Below are 20,936 nucleotides of genomic sequence, written 5' to 3' on the forward strand. Positions count from 1 at the left end.
GTACCTCAATCACCAGGGCAGCCATGCTGCAGAAGCAGCTCTGATCCTCAGCTGGGCGGAGAACCATGTTCCGGCGCGGTCGGCAAATCACATCCCCAGAGTCGACAACTGGGTCACCGACTGGGTTTTTCTAGCGATCTGCGAGCGATGGGGTTGGCCGGACTTGGATCTCATGGCCTCCCGCTTCAACCACAAGGTCGATGACTTTGTTGCACGGTCCAGGGATCCCATGGATCTGGCGTGCGACGCTCTAGTTATTCCATGGAGTCAGTTCACGTCTCCTTACGTGTTCCCTCCTCTTTCTCTCATTCCGCGGCTCCTCCGGAAGATCAGGTCCAAAGGTCTGCCAGTTATTCTTGTGGCCCCCGATTGGCCACTCCGAGTGTGGCACGCATCTCTAGTCACCCTCCTCGCCAACGAACCCTGGTGTCTTCCTCTTCGGGAGGACCTCTTGTCGCAGGGACCGATCTTCCACCTGAATTTAGGGTCACTACATTTAACGGCATGGCTGTTGAAGCCGCCATACTAAGGGCTCGAGGTTTCTCGGATGCTGTTGTCCAGTCCATGATTCGTGCCAGAAAGCCGTCATCTTCCTGAGTCTACCACCGCACCTGTAAGTCCTACTTTAGTTGTTGCCAGTCGGTTCTCTTTGCCGCGACTCTAGTCTTTCCTGCAGTTTGGCATGGACTTGGGGCTGGCTCTCAGCTCCCTCAAAGGGCAAGTTTCGGCTCTCTCCATTCTTTTTCAGAGGAACTTGGCTTCGCTTTCTGCGGTTCTGACTTTTCTGCAGGGGGTGGCGCATGCTGTGCCCCCTTTCCGTCTTCCGTTGAATCCTTGGGATCTTAATCTAGTGCTCAATGCTCTCCAGTCTTCACCGTTTGAGCCTTTGCAGCAGGTGTCGCTTCACTTCCTGGCCTTTTTGGTGGCATTCACTTCCATCCGTAGGGTGTCGAACTCGCGGCTCTTTCAAGTCTGTCGCCTTTCCTGATCCTCCATCAGGACAAAGTATTCCTTTGCCCAGTTCAGCCCTTCTTTCCGACGGTTGTCAGCATTCCATCTAAATGAAGAGATTATTCTCCCTTCATTTTGTCCTGACCTGTCTCATCCTCGGGAGCAGTCGCTCCACACTCTCTCTTCAGAGTTTTGTAGATTCTCTGGCGGGAGGGTTTCTTGTTATGCCCACCCTTGGGACTGCTCTGTAACGTCCCATGGTCAAGCCTGTGTCCCCCAATGATACGGATGAGAACTCGATTTTTGTATTTACCGTAAAATCTGTTTCTCTTCCGTTCATTGTTGGTCACAGCTCCCACCCGTTGTCTTGTTTATGGGCCTGTGTGGTTCTGGGTTTGTACATAGTTCAGTTTTCCTGTTTGTCTGGCTTCTACTGCTTTTGCACTAAGTGATTTATCTTAGTCCCTGTAGGAAGGGTATAGCTGGAGGGAGATCACACCTTTTGTGCTTAGTGTGCGCCTCCTAGTGGCAACAGCTATACCTATGTTGAAGCCTGTGTCACCTAATGACCGGAAGAGAAACAGATTTTACAGTAAGTGCAAAAATCTAGTTATGTCCTTTTATATTTCATCTTCCCGTTGAATCCACTCCTGTCTTCGGCTCAAAAGATTGCCAAAAACTTGCGTTACATGACCTGTAACTTTTACAGTGGCTAAAGGAAGTCTGTCAGCATTTCTGACTTATTAAAACTGCTGACAGAGGTAGATAGGTGAGGGTTAAAGCTGCTGAAACATACGTTGTGGAGTTCTCATGCTTCTTGCGCTTTGATGCAACTACAGGTGCCATGACGGCCTTCAATCCATATGTAGTGTCCCATGATTTCTGCACTTATTTATCCCCAACACCACCTTTTTTTTAAAGGTTTTATATTTTTTTTCTGGATTTTAATATTGATGCTCTATCCTCTGCACAGAACCAGAAAGTAAAACTGTTCCTCTTACTTCCCAATATCGGATCAGCGCTGCAGCCCATATTGATTATCATCCTCTGCAATGAAAGGGTTAAGGATTCACTGACACTTACAAGCTTTGGGCGCACATTTGGATATACGCTGCTCCAAAATACTGACCCTGCAGATAGGAAGTAACATCTCCTAGACTTAATATTTTAATAATGATGCGAAGGAGGTTATTACTGTAAGTCTTATGCTGGTATTGGACTGATTGGACCTTATATCTACTTGCTTTGGTGAGAGTCCAAATTTTCATATGGTCAGTGGTGAGTTGTAATCGCTCTCTGCAAATACACTGGCTTATAGTTTCTCTGCCAAGAAAAGCGAACTCTCATTAGGGCTTTAGTTTTCAAACACTATTAATTATCAGCTGGAGCAGGACTAGACTGTATGGCCATGCTGTCTGATCACTATGAAGGTATTTAAAGGCTTTGCACACCATTTGGGGTAATTCCGTTTGATTTAAGTTTAGTTTATTTGGCGAGCAGAGAGGTGCTAAGGCTACTTTCACACTTGCGGCAGAGTGATCCGGCAAGCAGTTCCGTCGCCGGAACTGCCTACCGGATCCGGCAATCTGCATGCAAACTGACAGCATTTGTAGACTGATGCGGATCCGTCTCACAAATGCATTGCAAGAACGGATCCGTCTGTCTGTTTGTCATACGGACAAACTGATCTGTTGCTATTATTTTTTTCTAATTTTTTTTTTTTTAAAGGTCTGCGCATTGCAGTATTTTAAATGCCAGATCCGGCACTAATACATTCCTATGGAAAAAAAATGCCTCACATGCATTCAGGCAAGTGTTCAGTTTTTTTGGCCGGAGGTAAAACCACAGCATGCAGCGGTATTATCTCCGTCCTGAACAGTCAAAAAGACTGAACAGAAGACCTCCTGATCAGATTGCTCTCCATTCAGAATGCATGGGGATAAAACTGATCAGTTATTTTCCTGTATAGAGCCCCTAGGATGGAACTCTATGCCGGAAAAGAAAAACGCAAGTGTGAAAGTACCCTGAGCCATCAGAGCCCTCATCTAACAGATTTCACACCAAACGGGACTGACAACATTTCTAATAGAGGAGGCGCCTCCATAACGTATATTTGACCTATTAGGGACAGGAGCTGAGCTGTCATCATGAAGTAATCCCTTTTAGCTTGGTGTCCAGTGAAGTCGCTTTATATTTACTGGTGCACCGGGCTTGTCATTGACACGACTGCTTATAGACTATACATCAGTCCATGCTGCTTCCGGCAGATCCCCTGCCTGGCCTTCCTCTCGTCTGTTATCCCGTCATTTCCTTATTAACTTCCTGTCTTGCAGGTTTCTATTACATTTGATCCGTTCCTGTATTTACCGGTTCCCTTACCACAAAAGCAGAAGGTTCTCACGGTCTATTATTTTGCAAGAGAACCACATAAGAAGCCTGTAAAGGTGAGCCTCCGCAGAGCCGTCTGTGTTTCAGTGCTGCAGAATGTGTTGATTTGTAAGCACAATTTAATGGAAATGCTGCGTTTCACTAAAGGATAATCTCTCCTTTCTAGTTCTTGGTCAGTATCAGTAAGGAAAACTCCAGTGCTGCAGACGTCCTTGAGTCCATTTCTCAGAGTGTCAGAGTGAAAACTGAAAATCTAAAGCTAGCAGAGGTATTGATTGCTTTCATTGAATATAGTGTGGCTGAGGTTCATTAATGGTTTAATGGCTGCGCACAGGCCGCATCATAAAGCAAATGTCATTCATCATGTAGAGAAAGTTAATACAAGACCCTTACTAATGTATTGTGATTCTCCATATTGCCTCTTTTGCTGGTTTGATTTTTTTCAATCACGTTATACACTGTTCAAATCCAGGGGTTATTCCCACTCTGCAATCCATCAGCGGTAGTTATTGGAGAAAGCGCCGGCCGCTCTGGTGGGTGGGATACTGGGAGTGAGCATAGGCACGCATGTGCAGCAGCTCCTGTCCCGGCCACCTCGCAAATGGCTGTAAGCCCTGGAAACGAGCAGTATCTAATGCAATGGAAAAGTGAATGAAGCCATAAAAGGAGGCAATATGGAGAATCACAATACATTAGTAAGTGCTTTGTATTAACTTTCTCTACCTGATTAATCCTATTTGAAGTGAGACAACCCCATTTAAATGAGTTTTCATTGTAAGCACTTTTAAATCATATTCCAACTACATGTAGTGCGGAGGACAGAACCGCATCCCAGGTCAGAGTAAGGAATTTTTCCCATTATACAATGGAAACTTTTGTGAAACTTTTCGCTGTTTGGTCCTGATTCCGTTCTTGGGTATTAACCTCTTAAAGAACAATCCAGCTACCATAACCCGATCCATAAATCATCAGTGACCAGTTTTAAACTGATCTGCTGTGTACGGAAAGGGTAATATGGGTCTGATCGCGTGAGGGACTGACTGCTCGGATTCCAACTGGTCCCTAAAGGAGGGTTTCTGTGCTGATGTGGCGTGCAGAGCTCTGGTATAGAGATAAGTGGCTGCACACATGCTCAAATGCTGCACTGTTCATATGGGGTGGGGTATATAAAAGACCCCTGTTCTTGTCAATGGTGTGGATTCCAGCAGTCGGTCACCCACTGATCAAACACTTACCCCCTATTCTGTGGCACAAGCCCTTTAAACATGTGCCAATATTTAAACTGGCTGCTATATGATCAGCATCTGAATGAGGGTACCCAGCAATCATGAGACTGGACATACGAGCCTCTTGGTCCCAGTGATTGCGTGACTGATCCCTTGATCGTCGGGATGCCATAAGTAGCACCCTATTGCTATAGTGACACTAGAACGGCAAAATCATGTTGGTGGCTCAACAACACAAAGTTGTTAAAGCAACGTTCTAAAAGAGCCAAACTGTGCCTGGTCCTAATGGCCCAAATACCCTGGGTCTGAACCAGTTAATAAGATTAGAAAACATGGTTATTCCAGAAACGGCACCACTTTTGTCGTCTGGCTATGTATGTGTTTGCAGCACAATTCAAGTGAATAGGGCTGAGCTGCAAAATCGGACACAAGCATGAACGAAAGTGACCGTTGTGTCCCATAAATATGGCTCCTATATGCAGCCTTTCACACCATCCTTGGCACATTCAGTGGCACTTAGTAAATCTGGTGAAGCTCTGGCAATAGTGTATTTCAGCTTCTTTACATGCTCTTGTGTTTTCTTTATAGGTGGTGAAGAACCGCTTCAACCGCATCTTTACGCCCTCCTGTTCTGTGGATTTGGTCTCCCCCTCCGATCAGCTATTTTGCTTTGAGATTTTGTCTCCTGAACTCACTAAGGAACGTGTAGTTGTGCTACAAGTCCAGCAGGTAATTGGTGCTGATGCAGCTTCAACCCAAGAACATGGGCCCTTTATTTAATTGCCTTCAGTGGGGGAGAGTTACTGCTGAAAGCCAGAAAAACTGGCTTAGATGCCCACAGCAACCAATCAGATTCCACCTTTCATTTTCCAAAAGAGCTCTGAAAGATGAAACGTGTAATCTGATTGGTTGCTATCGGCCACTAAGCCAGTTTTCCTTTGCACCAGTTTTGATGAATCTCCCCCGTGTGTCTTTTCCAAAGTACCTGTGGCCACACGGTAATGGATTAAATGATGGTGATCCTCTTAAAAGGGTTTTCAGTTCAATAAGTATCCCTTACCTTTACTGATGCAGCAAGCATTCTGGTCCTGTGTCCTCAAGGAGTTGGGGTATCCGCACACTATATGGATAACTCGTGTGTTTTGTTTCTTTCTGGAAAAAAATGCAGTGTAATAAAGTACCAGCAAAGTGAATGAGATAAAAAAAAAATTTCAATGGTTATGTATTGCAGTTTTGTTTTTGCGCGGAAGCACACAAATTCATGCAGATCTTCTGCACTTTAACCTGCACCCATGTTAAAGGGTATACCAGAATTTTTAAAATTGTTAATTCCTCAGGATGGGCCATCAATATCAGATCGGCGGCAGTCCTATCCCTTACACCAAGGATGCTCAACCTGCGGCCCCCCAGCTGTTGTGAAACTACAACTACCATCGTTCACTTCTGTAGGCTGATGGCTGTAGGCTGTCCGGGCATGCTGGGAGTTGTAGTTTTGTAACAGCTGGAGGGCCGCAGGTTGGGCATCCCCTGCGATCAGCTGTGTCAGAGAATCTGCGGCACATGAAGCTGGTGCTGGAACTGCATGGCTCTGTCCATTGTGTAGTGGATGGAGCTGGTAACCGCAACTCTGCACCAACTTCTGGAGCTACCCTGATACAGCTGATCTGCGAGAGTGTGGTGTGTTAGTCCCCCCCGCCCCCCCCCCCCCCCCCCCCCATTGATTGTGTTGATGGCCTATCCTGAGGATAGACAAGTGTTTAAAGTGGTTACCACATCACAAAACTTTTATGGCAGGGATCAGCACTCCAGCTGTTCTGAAACTACAACTCCTCCCAGGATCCTCCTTTTCGCTTCTGTGGGAGTTACAAGAAAAGTGGCGTAAGTGTGCATGATGGGAGTTGTAGTTTCACAGAAGCTGGAGTGCTGAAGGTTGCTGATCCCTCACTTATGGTATAGTGGTGGGATAGGCCATAAATGTACCTGGTCCTCAGTCATGAAGTGGCTGCACACGCATGTTCACATACCTCCCTAAAAGGTCTGGAAATGGTTATGCACGTTCACTTGGCTATTTCCGTTATCTCCTGTTGACTTTAAATGGGCTGTCACCATGCATGTGAAGAATATACATCTCACTGTATTTTTTTCAATAAATTACTCATGTTATCTGTTCCACTCTTTACAGCGTCCCCAAATACCGAGCATCCCAGTTACCAAATGTTCAGCATGTCAGAAAAAACAGCTTTCGGAAGAGGAGAAACTGAAGCGCTGTACCCGATGCTATCGGGCTGGATACTGCAACCAGTGAGTATGCCTCAACTAAAATACACCAGTCGCCTGCCATTTGATATATGAGCAGTGAAACTGCTGACGTCCCTGGAGCTCCAGAACTCCAAACTTGTCACGTTTTACCTTTTGCATTGTGTTGTGAGTTTGCCGTGTGATCATCTTGAGTTCTTCTAGTGACAGGTCTCTGACCTCCTGGATAGACTTTGGCATGATGCCTTTTTCTGTCAGTCAATTCTGCTCCTTTTCCTCCTCAGGGTTTGCCAGAAAACACACTGGCCTGAGCACAAATTATCCTGCCGACCTGAAAATATCGGATATCCCTTCTTTATTAGCGTCCCAGAGTCACGGTTGACATATTCTCGCCTTGCACAGTTGTTGGAGGGTTACGCAAGGTAAGTGTTAGAGATTGTGGGATTCCTCCTAATCCTTCCAAACCTTTCTCCAGCCTGCGACTGCATGAGGATAGGTTGCGGTCATAAACGTTCCTATAGCGGAGAGCTTCTCGAAGACCAAGTACTAACAGCATAGCACCTTGCCCAGTCGGCTCTATCGCAGCGTTTTCTATGTCTCCCGAGTAAAGCTTCTGGTAAAATCAAAGAGACTTTAATATGTATGAGCATTAATGTTTCGCTTCATTTGGAGCATGACCTCGGAGACCCTCTGCTCATGTACTCACCGTTGACCTCTTCAGTATATGGTTATGGGTTTTCAGCCGCAGGGGTATGGCTGGGATTGCCAGCAATATCTCCTGTATTAAACTCTAGTCTCAGCCATTTTAACCCCTCAAACATCACAGTCCGTACTGATGCAGGCAAAGGGAGGAGGTGCCTTTTGACATGTCCCTTGGAACGCGATCAAGAGGACTCACTGGAAAATTGTAACAGTCCTGGGTCTGATGAAGTCACCCAGGGCTGTCTAGTCACATCTTCTGTTAGTCCATACCTTAGGCTCAGCCAGGAGTCTTATAAGTATCTGTCCTAAGAGGAAACGTTCTTTAAAGAGCAATGAAGCTGAAAGGCCCCTTGGAGACGAGCGTTTGTCACGCTGCGGACTCGCAGCGCAGCTCCCAGCACTGACCGGGTCACATAGCATTATATTGATTTATGATGCTATGTAAGCCTTACAGTTCTGGAATGTATTAAATAACACTGGTAGCATTATGTCAATGTTATCCAATACATTTCAGAACTATAAGGGTTACATAGCATTTCATTGAGTTATGATGCTATGTGACCCCCGGGAGCTGCGCTGAGGACTCGCAGCGTGACAAATGCTCTTCTGCAAGGGGTCTAAGACTGCAGTGAGTTCCTTAAGAAGCACCTCCCTGCCCTGATTATTAGTAAGAAGTGAATATCTTTCTATAAAGACCTTGCTTTCTTCCCCTAGGTATTCGGTAAATGTTTTCCAGCCTCCTTTTGTACCTGGAAGAACTTCCCCAGAGCAGCCCCCACAACCACTAAGCCCAGAGAAGCCAGACTCCCTGTCCCAGCCCAGCGGCACCTTTTTAGAAGAAGCTTTTGATGATGTCAGAGACTCTAATTCTGCACAACCAGCCCTCGGACCTTCTCAAGGTCTCTCACTACAGCCGGAGCTGGGCGACTCCAACGTACAGGGAAAGACCTGTGTGGACCGGCACTCATTGGTCAGCACAGACTCTGGTTTCTCTGAACAGTCTTCAGACGCCTTAAGGGAGTTTGATTCTGGGGGCGAGAAAGAGACGTCGGTCGAAAAATCGGTCAAACCCGAAGGTATGTTTTTTGTTATGGTTTATGGGTCACAGATAATGCATGCTTGTTCAAACCACATACTGTGCAATTTAGGAGTGTTAATGGTTTGCTATGCAGCATTATAAAAAAATATAAATAAAATTTGCTGTGTCCTTAAAGGGGTTGTCTCACCTCAGACATTGGTGGTGTATTGCTAGAATATGCCACTATTGTCAGGTGGAGATCCCACCTTTATTGGGGGCCCTGTTCTTGAGATGGGTGCAAGTCCCAGATGTGGCTCAACACCTTTACGGGCTTAATCGCCCTACATTTTTCCCAGTCCTTGCACAACTTATTTTTTAAATTCCTGCCTATTAGATAATTGCATTCGTGTTTTATTGGGTGCTTGCCAAATCCACATTCCAGACCAATGTATTCCAGTTTATTGCTAGTCCAACCCCAGTATCTGCATATTGCTATACAATCAATGCCGATGTGATTCAGTTTTTTTTGTTTTTTTTCTTCATTTTTAGCTGCAGTCCCAGGATACCAGCAGTCTGTGGAGTCCTTAAGTTCCCATGCTTCCCTGTTTAATATCATCCTGATTGATTCCACCAGTAGAGAGGTGAAGCTGGAAGATAAAGGTTTGTTTTATTTGTAATGCACAAAATGGGGCTCTGAAATCCTGAGTGATAACATTAGCTTAGTGTGAACAGAGCCTTGGAGACCTTGACTACTGTATAAAAGATTCAATAAACTCCAAGTGTTTTGTTGCATTTTTTTTTTCCCCGTGTTTATTGCTTATCTCGTCTGGTGCAGGGGATACGGTGCTGGACCTGTCTGATGAATACTCGCTTGCTCTGGTCTGGAAGAACAATGAGAGAATGAAGGAGTTTGTATTGGTAGAGTCAAAAGAGCTGGAATTCGAAGAGGACCCGGGGTCTGCGAGTGAAGCTGCTAGAGTCGGCCTGTTCACCCTGGAGCAGTGTCTCAATCTCTTTACCAAGCCTGAGGTCCTGGCTCCAGAAGAAGCATGGTGAGTGCAATGCAATGATCTGCAGCAATGGATCTTGTCCAGCTGTTGCCAAAATCCAAGATGTGCCATCACTTTAAGATTGCGGTGCTACAACTACTGAACTCCACTTATCCTGAGAATGTAGGAGAAACATTACGTTTAGCGCTACATTCTCCAAGTTTTCCCTGCACCCTAGCCACACATCTGTGCTGGAAAACTGCTGCCAGTCACTTGAACGGTGCCATGCTGCAGTTCCTTGTGCAGATGCTTGCTGTGCAGTAGCATTATCACCATCAAGCGAATGCAGTGCTAGACGAACGCTGTGTCATTTGCAAGATGGGTAGGGGTCCCAGAGGTCAAACCCCCCACAGATCATAAAGTGATGGCTTAGGCTAGTTTCACACTAGCGTTCAGCTGTCCGCTCGTGAGCTCAGTTTGAAGGGGCTCACGAGCGGACCCGAACGCTTCCGTCCAGCCCTGATGCAGTCTGAATGGATGCGGATCCGCTCAGACTGCATCAGTCTGGCGGCGTTCAGCCTCCGCTCCGCTCAGCAGGCGGACACCTGAACGCTGCTTGCAGCGTTCGGGTGTCCGCCTGGCCGTGCGGAGGCGTGCTGATCCGTCCAGACTTACAATGTAAGTCAATGGGGACGGATCCGTTTGAAGATGCCACAATATGGCTCAATCTTCAAACGGATCTGTCCCCTATTGACTTTCAATGTAAAAGTCTGGACGGATCCGCTCAGGCTAATTTCACACTTGGCTTTTTTTTTGCCAATATAATGCAGACGGATCCGTTCTGAACGGAGCCACCGTCTGCATTAATATGATCGGATCCGTTCAGAACGGATCCGATTGAACGCTAGTGTGAAAGTAGCCTTATCCTAACAATGCGCCGTACCATCACTTTAAAGATTGGGGACATATCCCTTTAAAGAGATTTTTCCCAATGTCAGGTGTGGTTCTGGGAACCGCACATATCTCCATAACGGGGCCCTCAAAGTAAACAAGAATGCACCACGCATGCATGGCGTGCTCTGCCTTCACTTCTAAGGGAGGTCTGAAAATAGCTTGGCTATTTTCAGAAATTCTATAGAAATGAATGGAGAGCGCACTGCCTAAGTGCTCCTTTTACTTCCATGGGACTGCCTGAAATAGCCAAGCAACCACTAACTCAGCTATGTCCAGAGCGTCTATAGAAATTAATGAAGGGCGGCTACACTTGCACGGTGTGCTCTCCGTTCATTTCTTTGGGACTTCCAAAAATAGCCAAGGGGTGTTTGCGGCCCACCTCTGGGATGCACACCTATCCGACAATGGTGCCATATGACGCCAATGTCTGTGAGACAACCCCTTTAAGAACATTTCCTCAACAAAAAAGAAAATTTTGCAGAAACCCTCACTAGCTGAAAGCCTTTGAGTTGTTGAGCTGAGCAGATGTCTGGGGAACGATCTGCTATACTCCTAGGAGAGTTCTGCAGCATTAGTGAAATGAATTACCATCCAAGATGTGGCTATAAAAAAACAACTGAATTCGATTTTAAGACTTTGTTTGCAAGTTTGTAGTTGATAATGTTGGGTCTATATAATTAGCTGATAGCAGACATCACCACCATCTTTGGTTTCATGTACAGTATTTCACCAGGGTTTTCTTTCATTCCCTCCAGGTACTGCCCCAAGTGTAACCAACACCGAGAAGCTTCCAAGCAGCTGATGCTGTGGAGGCTGCCGAACATCCTGATCATCCAGCTGAAACGTTTCTCCTTCCGCACATTTATCTGGAGAGACAAAATAAATGACCTGGTGGACTTCCCTGTCAGGTAAGGTTCCCGACACCAGTGACATTGTGAAACTGCAGTGACACTCACTTTAAAACTTCTAAATTATCTTGAGCTGAAGATCACTTTTAGAAGGAAATGGTTCTTCTTGTGGAGATCCAGCTGATGGAGGAAGTCTAAGGGTAGGTTCGGACTGAGGTGTTTAGTTTATTTATTTATTGTTAAAGGGGGTTTTGAGGCAAATTTTCTTTGAGTTCTTCATCCAAAGCCAGAAGTGGATTTGGAAATATAAAAGAAGGACTTATACGTCACCTACCTGCTGGATCCACTTCTGGATTTGCCTGGAAGACATGAAGGAAAATAATCTTCAAAAACCTTCTACAAAAATTTCTGTGTGAGCCTACCCTTACAGGCAAAGCTCCATGGGAAATGAATGCAAATTGTCTCTCCTCTAAAAGGCGGAAGTCTATATTGCCACCTGCAAGTAGTTACCCTGCGAGTCAGTGTGTGGCCGGTTTACAGGATGGGTTTCCTGATTTTTAAATACTGATGACCTACCTTCATGATGGGTGATTAGTATCTGATCGGTGGGGGTTCAGCGCCTGTTATCACTGCCTCTTTCTAGGCCTGTGATGTCACATCCATCAGTTATATGGCCCTTGTGTAGTTCAGTCCTATTCAGATGAATGGGACTGAGCTGCAGTCCCAAACAGTCACTTTGCTTGGTATGGCACTTGTCCTAGCGTGGTCACTCACCAATCTGATATTGATCACCTATCCCTGAGGGTAGATGATCAATAGTTAATCCCAGAAAACGCCTTTAAGAGCCTTGAGAAAGCGGACCTCCACACTAACACTCTAAATTATGTGTAATTCACTTCCTTCCCACAGGGGGCTTGACCTCACTACATTCTGCATCGGTCAGAAGGAAGACCACCAGAGGCCGATCTATGACCTGTATGCAGTGATAAATCATTACGGGGGTATGATCGGCGGTCACTACACTGCCTATGCCAGGCTTCCTAATGAGAAGAACAGTCAGCGGAGTGACGTGGGTGAGTATTTTGGTTTGAGCATCGCGTGGTGTACCTTTCGGGAACCTCACAGTCCTTCATAACTTCCCTCTCTTTATTTAGGCTGGAGATTGTTTGATGACAGCACAGTGACCACAGTCGACGAGAGCCAAGTGGTGACGAGATATGCATATGTGCTCTTCTACCGACGGCGTAACTCTCCTGTGGAGAGACCAGTGCGGGGGCATCCGGCTGATCACAGGCCTGAAACAGGAGCATCTGCTGAAGGGGCTGCTAGTCAGGTGAGAGAGCTGAATAGCACGCACACTGAGGGGTACCAGACTGGCATATGCCTGGTCAGCACCAATGGCTGGCGAGGCACCTGCCTGTCCAAGGACCATCAGTAATTCACTTCAAAGATCAATATGTTTCTTTTATCATTGGTGCATGACTGATTCTCTTCCTTTATAATATCACTGGGAAAATTATGCCATTTAACCAGCCTGTGTATGACCAGCCTTAAAGGGTTTGTATACTAGCTGCTTTCTTCCATAAGAAGCGCCACACCTGTGCACAGGTTGTGTGTGGTATTGCAGCTCGGCCCCATTAATGTCATTGAAAATGAATTGCAATACCATACAAAGCCCATGGATAGGTGTGGTGCTGTTTTGGCAATAAAGCAACTATATATATATATATATATATATATATATATATATATATATATATATATATATATATATATATATATATATATATATATATATATATATATAATTTTTTTTTTTTTTTTTTTTAAACCAGTATAATGTTAGGTGACTCAGCAATGGAATAGGTTGCAAAGGAGTCATTTGGGGTGCAACATCTGACCCTCCCTACTAGCCGATGATGGAACCAACTTTAGTCCAGTTTGCCAGGAGTGAACTGGTCACATATAACCCACTGTAAAGAATGCAATGGCAATGCCCCCCCCCCCTCACACCGGATGTTTTCATCCGCGCACGGTGATAAGCAGCAGTGGCCGTGTGGGGATCCAGCATATGGGAGAGGGGGGGCGGCATTTTATAGTCTTGGATAACCCCATAAAACTCCTACGCTGGTTGATTCTCTACCAAAAAATTGTAATTCCAGCTATTTTTGTCCTGTCCTTTCTGGGTGTCTGTTTGACAGGCTATCAGAGATCTTATCCGCTGCGTTGGGTTTTTATCAGCCATTAGTCAGTTGCAACCTGAAACGTACGGCACAAGCGGCCTACATTTGGCTGACGTTATGATACAGCATATGTACGTCTTGTATTGTATGTATGTCAGGTGGATGGGTATGTGGGCTGATACTGTAAATGAGTGATTCCTAATTTATTCTGATGGCTTTTTTTTGGCTTTAGAGTTCACCCATTTTCCTGCACAGTCTGACGCTGTAAGCCCTGATTAGATAGTGTAAGGACGCACGCCATTGACAAGAGGAATGGAAATAGCCATGTGTCAATTATTATATGTGTTTTCACTAGGAATAACAGAGGAACAGAACGTTTTTCTTCTCAAAAACTAGTATTTACTAAAAATAAATTTGTTAGGACACCGGACCGGGGCTTCAGCTGATAAACATCAGTGCAACTCGCGTCAGCCAGTCCCAATTTAACCCATAGAAATCTAGCGTTCGCTGCCCTGCACTTATTGCCGTTATTTAGCCTTAGACTGGAATCGCGCATGCAGTTTTGTTGCGCCAAAACCAGAAGTAGTTCTAGCATACAGGGAACATATTGGCTCTCTCTCTCTCATTGCTTCTGTATCCACTTCGGACTTTGGGTGTAAAAGCTGCACCAAAATCTGTGCGAATGTCCATATGTTAGTTCACGGAGACGACCAGTCTTCGTGCAGTTCCTGTATAGGGTGGCCAAACAGCCTTATCCAGGGAACGATCATTGCGCTAAAGCTGCGGTGCAAATTTTAGTCCAGTCATTCAGAAAGGGCACGCGAGTTCATTGACATCAGGCGACTGATAAATGATCTTTCCGTGAACGCCTTTTCACAGAGCACTAGTTTGTGGCCTAGTGAAAAACTCCAACCTGCCAGATGACGGCGCTCTGTCACCGGTCGGCTAAAATGATTATTTGTGGTTTGAGTTCCCTCTGGCCACCACTCTTTACATGTAACAGACGCAAACGGCACATGGACTTGTAGAAAACCATACTTGTGTTAGACATCAGAGCCTTCTGTCAGACGTATACATCGATGTGCACCTCTGACAAGACGTGTGGATACATCATTTTGCCATTCAGATCTTCATATTGAAGACGTTGAATAGCTCAAAGATGAGTTTCTTGCCCCCTACCCAGAATCTCTCTCCGTAGAAACACTGATTCCTTTGGAGGACTTGACCCAACCATCTATGCAGCGGTCGCCCTCGTAAGATTTTTATATCTTTTTTTTTTTTCTCTACATTGTCAGTTTGTCTGGAGACTTTTATAAAAAACTAAAGTGGTGGTAATGCCTGTAAAGCGCTGCAGAATATGTAATATATATTAAAGTGGTATTCCCCTCTTGTGACGTGATCGCTTAATGTTAGTATATGCATCATTTTATGATAAGTGGGGGTCTGACCTCTAAGACCCTCACAGTCCTTGCGAATGAGAGTGTACATGCATTGCATCCCTTCCCTGTTTGTTTTTTCCTGCACAGCGGCGCCCCAGTCGCCCCCTTTGCAGCTGATCTTCAGCACAGCTCCATTCTGTTGAACGGGGCCAGCTGCAGTTTCCTGCACCGCCGGGTGTGCGGGGGATCTGCTGTGCAGGAAAATGTAGAAAGAGGTCAGTGTTATGGCCTCTTCCTTAAGATTATGTGCCTCCTCCATGCATATCCTGGGGAATACCCCTTTAAACGTCCTGTTGGCTGTGTCTGTGCTTGGCAGATGTGGATGTTGTGCGTCTCTAGAAGCTTTGTGCTCCTATATGTCGTCCCCCCAGCTCTGACACAGGTTTCCGCACACCGCAGGCTTCTCTGATCTGGCAAGCACTGGAGGCCGAAGAGGAGGAACTCCACCATGACGCGGACTTACAGCGACGCCACAGAGCCCCCACCACTCACGATCCCGTCCAGCTCTCGGACTACTCTGACGAAGCCCGTATCCGTTATTTTGTCCTTGGCACCATGGCAGCTATTGTTGCCTTCTTCTTGAATATATTCTATCCCTTTATGTACCAGTCCCAGGGGAGGTAGAGGCCTCTGATACGACTGTCAGACTTGGTGGCTTTCGTCTCAGGACGCAGAATTACCATGTCCTACGGTTGGCCAATGAATGTCACTGTTTATCTGCAATACGTCAATGTCCACGCATATCGTGGCGGGCCGATGCGGCAAGGATCTTTAGCCCAGGGGGGGTCAGTTCACACAGATGTTGAGTAAACAAGGACCGCAGGAGATTTTATGGAAAAATATGCATCCCGTCCAGTAGAAACAGGAATATTATATATTATATTGAAATAACACGGAGAATGAGTCACATATGGCCACCAGGATAACATCAAATATTTTAAAAATAAAACGCCAACATACAGCCTGCTGGTAAAATATGATCGTCTTCAATTTATGTAGATTCTTCACATATTTCTATTCCCTCCGCTCCCCAGGAAGGCAGAGGTGTTTTTCGTGAAATGGTTGACGTGTTTAATGGTGTGGCCACTAGAGGGAGCTAAGCATTGCACTGAATATATGGCGTATTAGCTTTAGCTCTAGCCTGGACAGTGTGATCGTGGAGGATCACTGCTTGTAAGATGCACTTTAAGACTTGCCAAGGTGAGTGGGTCGCTCTACCATAAAGGGGGTTGCCTTGTGGACATCACGCCTGTCCATATGCACTTTCACAGCATATGGATATTAAAGAGGGGGGGGGGGGGGGTCGGTCTCGCATTTTGTACCCGGCAGCTCTCGTTTTGATGGACTCAAACTATCCATGTATTACATGGCTATATATTCATATGAATGGCCGCCATGTAGTGCTACATTTCCCCAGCAGAGGCCACTGCAGGGGGAAGTGCCTGGCTATTAGTAGTTTCCCCAGTAAAATTAGTCAGGATCGGCACATTTTGAGTTGGGTTGTCTCTTATTAGACAGCTCCTTTAACTAAGCAGAGAAGCCAAAACTTTAACCCCATTCCTGATGATCTGTTTAACCCTGTGGATATCATCAGGCATTCCTAAAATGTGGCCAAATCTGTACGGCTGGTGTCTATTCCCACAGCAGGATATCATGGGGGGTAGTAGTGAGTTAGGTGCATTAGGTCAGATTATAGCAGTGGTACTAGTGAGTCAAGTCATAATGCATGGTAGTAGTGAGTCAGATCCCTAAGGTTAGATTACAATGGGGGTAGTAGGTCCCTTAGGTCAGGTTATAATGGGGGTAGTAGCGAGTCAGGTCCACCACATCTGGTTATAATGGAGGTAGTAGTGAGGTCCCTCAGGTCAAGTTATAATGGGGGTAGTAGCGAGTCAGGTCCATCATGTCTGGCTATAGTGGGGGTTATAGTAAGTTAACTTCGACAGGTCAGGTTATAATTGGGGGAGGGGGGGGGGTAGTAGCGAGTCAGATCCGTCACATCTGGTTATGAGGGTAGTAGTGAGGTCCCTCAGATCAGGTTATAATGGGGGTAGTAGCGAGTCAGGTCCATCACATTTGGTTATAATGGGGGTAGTAGTGAGTCAGGTCCATCACATCTGGTTATCATGGAGGTAGTAGCGAGTCATGTCCATCACATCTTGTTATAATGGCGGTAGTAGGGAGTCAGGTCAGTCACATCTGGTTATAATGGAGGTAGTAGTGAGTCAGGTCAGTCACATCTGGTTATAATGGAGGTAGTAGTGAGTCAGGTCAGTCACATCTGGTTATAATGGAGGTAGTAGGGAGTCAGGTCAGTCACATCTGGTTATAATGGAGGTAGTAGGGAGTCAGGTCAGTCACATCTGGTTATAATGGAGGTAGTAGGGAGTCGGGTCAGTCACATCTGGTTATAATGGAGGTAGTAGGGAGTCGGGTCAGTCACATCTGGTTATAATGGAGGTAGTAGGGAGTCGGGTCAGTCACATCTGGTTATAATGGAGGTAGTAGGGAGTCAGGTCAGTCACATCTGGTTATAATGGAGGTAGTAGGGAGTCAGGTCAGTCACATCTGGTTATAATGGAGGTAGTAGGGAGTCATGTCCATCACATCTGGTTATAATGGAGGTAGTAGGGAGTCAGGTCAGTCACATCTGGTTATAATGGAGGTAGTAGGGAGTCAGGTCAGTCACATCTGGTTATAATGGAGGTAGTAGTGAGTCAGGTCCATCACGTCTGGTTATAATGGAGGTGGTTGTAGTAAGTTAGGTCCATCACGTCTGGTTATAATGGAGGTGGTTGTAGTAAGTTAGGTCCCTCAGGTCAGGTTATAATGGGGGCAGTCTCGAGTCAGGTCTCTCACATCCGATTTATAATGGGGGTAGCAGGGCGGTTATGTTGCAGATTATTTTCTTAGTTCTTTGCAGCCGGTGATTACAATGAACGTTTCTTTATTCGTTAAAGAACAAGGAGCTTGTAGTAACTTGTTGTTCTAATTGAATATCATAAATCGCCTCCACTTTGGGTAGTTTTAGAGCATCTAGTAGAAAACTGCACAAACAGCAATTCTTTAAAGGGCTGTTCCCATGTTAGGCGTACTTGCCATCCATTTCTGATGGAGCCGGTCTCAGAGGTGTGACCCATGTCTTTCTCCAGAGACCGCCATCAGGTAGATATGGAACACCCCTTTATCTGGGTTGTCTCGTCGCCATGTCCAGAGGGGCGCCGATCCTAATCTCGCACAGTCCCTGTAGAGAATTCAGTCCGGGTATCAGAGCAGCAGAGGTGGTTGGTAGCTTAATAACGCCATGGGGGAAATTCAAAAATTCCTTCATAGTCTTCCATTTCATAGAAAGTATTTTTCTTCATCCTGTATGATGAAGAGACCCCCTAATCTTTGTCTTAAAGAGTCATACGGTTTAGAAGACCCGGAAATTCACACTTGGGGACTTGGTAGTAGGGCTCTGGAGGACCGTGCATTACATGGACAGCCCCTTCAATATGGCAGCTGTGTAATGCTGCGTTTGTCCTGCGGTGGCGCTTTAGGGAACGGAGACGATTACTGCCGATCAAAGGGAGTGTCTGCACCAGAACCTCCTGCGATCAGCTTCTAACCAAAAGGAATTGTCCAGAGTAGACGACCCCCTCGAAGTCCGGGACCTCCACAGGCAGGAGTATTTATCTTTAATAAACCCCCGTTGCCTCCAGACTTAATTCATACATTCAGCAAATTCCACTCTTTATCCCCATCATTACTACAATCGCTGCTTTATTTCACGTACATCCAAGCGGTGGAACTATTTACACAAGTGTGAACGATACGAGACCCCCATCTGACGGCTTTAGGGCTCCTTTAAGTGAAAATGTCTCCAGTAGAGAGAAAGAGGTTTACGGCAATAAGCCGGCCTTTACTGATCTTCTCTCATTCCGTACCCCCCTCCCCCCCAAAACCCTTAAATACTTTGATTTGACCTACGATAATCCAGTGAAATCCCGAACAAATGCACTAAGCAGTTTTAGGAATGTTGAAGAATGCTGTGAGGGATGTAGGGGATTGGTATAAACTCCCATATATATTCTGGAGGACCCAGCGTGTCACATTACACAGACAGCCTATTGGTTTCAATGACATCTGTGTAATGCCTCATTTCCCCTGCGGAGGCGCTAGAGAAATTAAACACTTGCTGCTAGATTACTGCTGATGCCAGCAGGACGTCCTAGTGTATATTTGGGGGAACCCTTCTGAATGAATCTCTTCATCCAAGAATTTATATTGATGACTTCTCTTCTGGATAGGTCCTCAGTATCTGATCGGTGGGGGTCCAACACCCAAGACGCCAGCTCTTCCTAGGCCAGTGATGTCGCATTCATTGGTCACATGTCCTAGGCACAGCTCAGCCCCATAGAAGTGAATGGGGCTGAGCTGCATTACCAAGCACGGCCACTATACAATGTATGGCGCTGTGCTTGGAAATCCTCCAGGAGCCCACAGTACTCACTAATGGTGGGTCCCCAAAACAGCTGATCAGCAGGGATGCTGGGAATTGGACCCCACCGATGTGATGATGACCTATCCTGTGAATAGGTCATCATTATCAATTCCTGGATATAATCCCTTTAATATTAGAACAGCTGACTGGCGAGGGTCCAGGGTGTCAGCCATCTAATAAATGATTGCCTATCCTGAGGATGGGTCACCAATATAAAAGGAGTGGACATCCCCTTTAAGACATTACATTTCTCCAAGACTAGAGCAGAACCACTGTGGCGCTGTATAGCAGGAGTCTGTAACTACAACTCCCAGCATGTTTTGAGATGGAGTGTGAGGGTATATTGCTAGAGTATGGTCAGGCGGTGGGGACCTCCACAGATCCTGAGAAGGAAGGGGATACAGTGGTAGATGCCAGCAGTTTCTCTGCTCGGTGGCGCCACACCTGCCTGTTCAGGGAACTGTAGCGTGTGACAAAAGTGTGCATCGTAATATACTAAATATTTCTTTTTCCTGCTTTTGACCATTTCTGTAAACTGTTAGGAACCTCCTATAAGGACACCGCGGTACACATGGGGATGTAAGCCGCCCCCATTACCATGTAGCGGGTCCATGTCTGCAGGCGGTTAGTGTGTCTAAGGATCCTGCATGGTTAATAAATGGCATTTGCAATAATCTTGTTAATCCTCGCGGGCATTAAGCGGCGGGTAATACTCAGACGTGTATTTTTGTACTTTTTACAGAGCTCGACTTCAGATTGACCATTTATGTGTCCATAACTTATATTGTCTATTTATATTCTGATATATTTTTATGAAATCTAGGTTACAAAAAAAAAAATATCTGGTGTTAAAGTGGTTTATGTTTGGAATGTTTAATCTGAATAAAGTTGTTTCACTTTGAATGCATCAGAGCGGTAGCTTGAGTTTTTATATATGTACCATGAAAACAAAGATATTTAAAAAATGTGTATAATATGTATCTGGATAATTTTTTTATGTATTTTTATTTCTTTCTATATATATATTATCACAGATGATGGGGGCATATCACTAGGATATGCCCCCATTGTCTGATAGGTGTGGGTCCTATCTCTGGGACCTACACCTACACTGAGAACAGAGCGGGGAAGGTGGCGGAGGACACACTGCGCATGCGCAGTCGCCTTCCATTCATTTCTATAGGGCTGCCGAAAATAGCTGAACGCTGTCTGGGCTATTTCCGTCGGCCCCATTGAAATGAATGGGAGCGGTGGCTGTACTCCCAGCCACCGCTCTCCCTGCTCCGTTCTTAGCGTAGGTGCGAAGTACCGCTAATCGGCAGGAGTAGCAGGAAAGTCTGACCCCAATCAAATACTGATGATCCATCCTGAGGATAGGAAATCAATATTAAAATTCTGGAAAACCCCTTGACTCTTGGTACAAACACTTTACGCTTCCAAAGTGTTGTATATAGGAGTTTGTTTTAATTTATTTTATTTATTTTTTAGTAATTTTT

At 45.7% G+C, this 20,936-nt stretch overlaps 1 protein-coding gene across 5 annotated transcripts in view; it reads left to right on the top strand.

Annotated features, from left to right (window-relative positions):
• USP19 (ubiquitin specific peptidase 19) overlaps positions 1 to 20,936 on the top strand; it is a 62,282-nt gene that overhangs the window by 37,671 nt on the left and 3,675 nt on the right. For 4 of the 5 annotated variants that reach the window (XM_044301866.1, XM_044301865.1, XM_044301868.1 and 1 more), the window contains exons 15-26: positions 3,285 to 3,395; positions 3,506 to 3,607; positions 5,154 to 5,294; positions 6,748 to 6,866; positions 7,106 to 7,243; positions 8,238 to 8,599; positions 9,091 to 9,201; positions 9,377 to 9,593; positions 11,240 to 11,392; positions 12,242 to 12,405; positions 12,487 to 12,665; positions 15,354 to 20,347. In XM_044301866.1, the coding sequence (XP_044157801.1) occupies positions 3,285 to 3,395; positions 3,506 to 3,607; positions 5,154 to 5,294; positions 6,748 to 6,866; positions 7,106 to 7,243; positions 8,238 to 8,599; positions 9,091 to 9,201; positions 9,377 to 9,593; positions 11,240 to 11,392; positions 12,242 to 12,405; positions 12,487 to 12,665; positions 15,354 to 15,578 (2,022 nt within the window). In that variant the 3' untranslated portion in view covers positions 15,579 to 20,347. Of the gene's footprint in view, positions 1 to 3,284; positions 3,396 to 3,505; positions 3,608 to 5,153; positions 5,295 to 6,747; positions 6,867 to 7,105; positions 7,244 to 8,237; positions 8,600 to 9,090; positions 9,202 to 9,376; positions 9,594 to 11,239; positions 11,393 to 12,241; positions 12,406 to 12,486; positions 12,666 to 15,353; positions 20,348 to 20,936 lie in introns of those variants that run through there. The other variant, XM_044301869.1, reaches the window with a different exon arrangement.

Source organism: Bufo gargarizans, chromosome 7 (assembly GCF_014858855.1).
Source record: "Bufo gargarizans isolate SCDJY-AF-19 chromosome 7, ASM1485885v1, whole genome shotgun sequence".
Taxonomy (NCBI): Eukaryota; Metazoa; Chordata; class Amphibia; order Anura; family Bufonidae; genus Bufo; species Bufo gargarizans.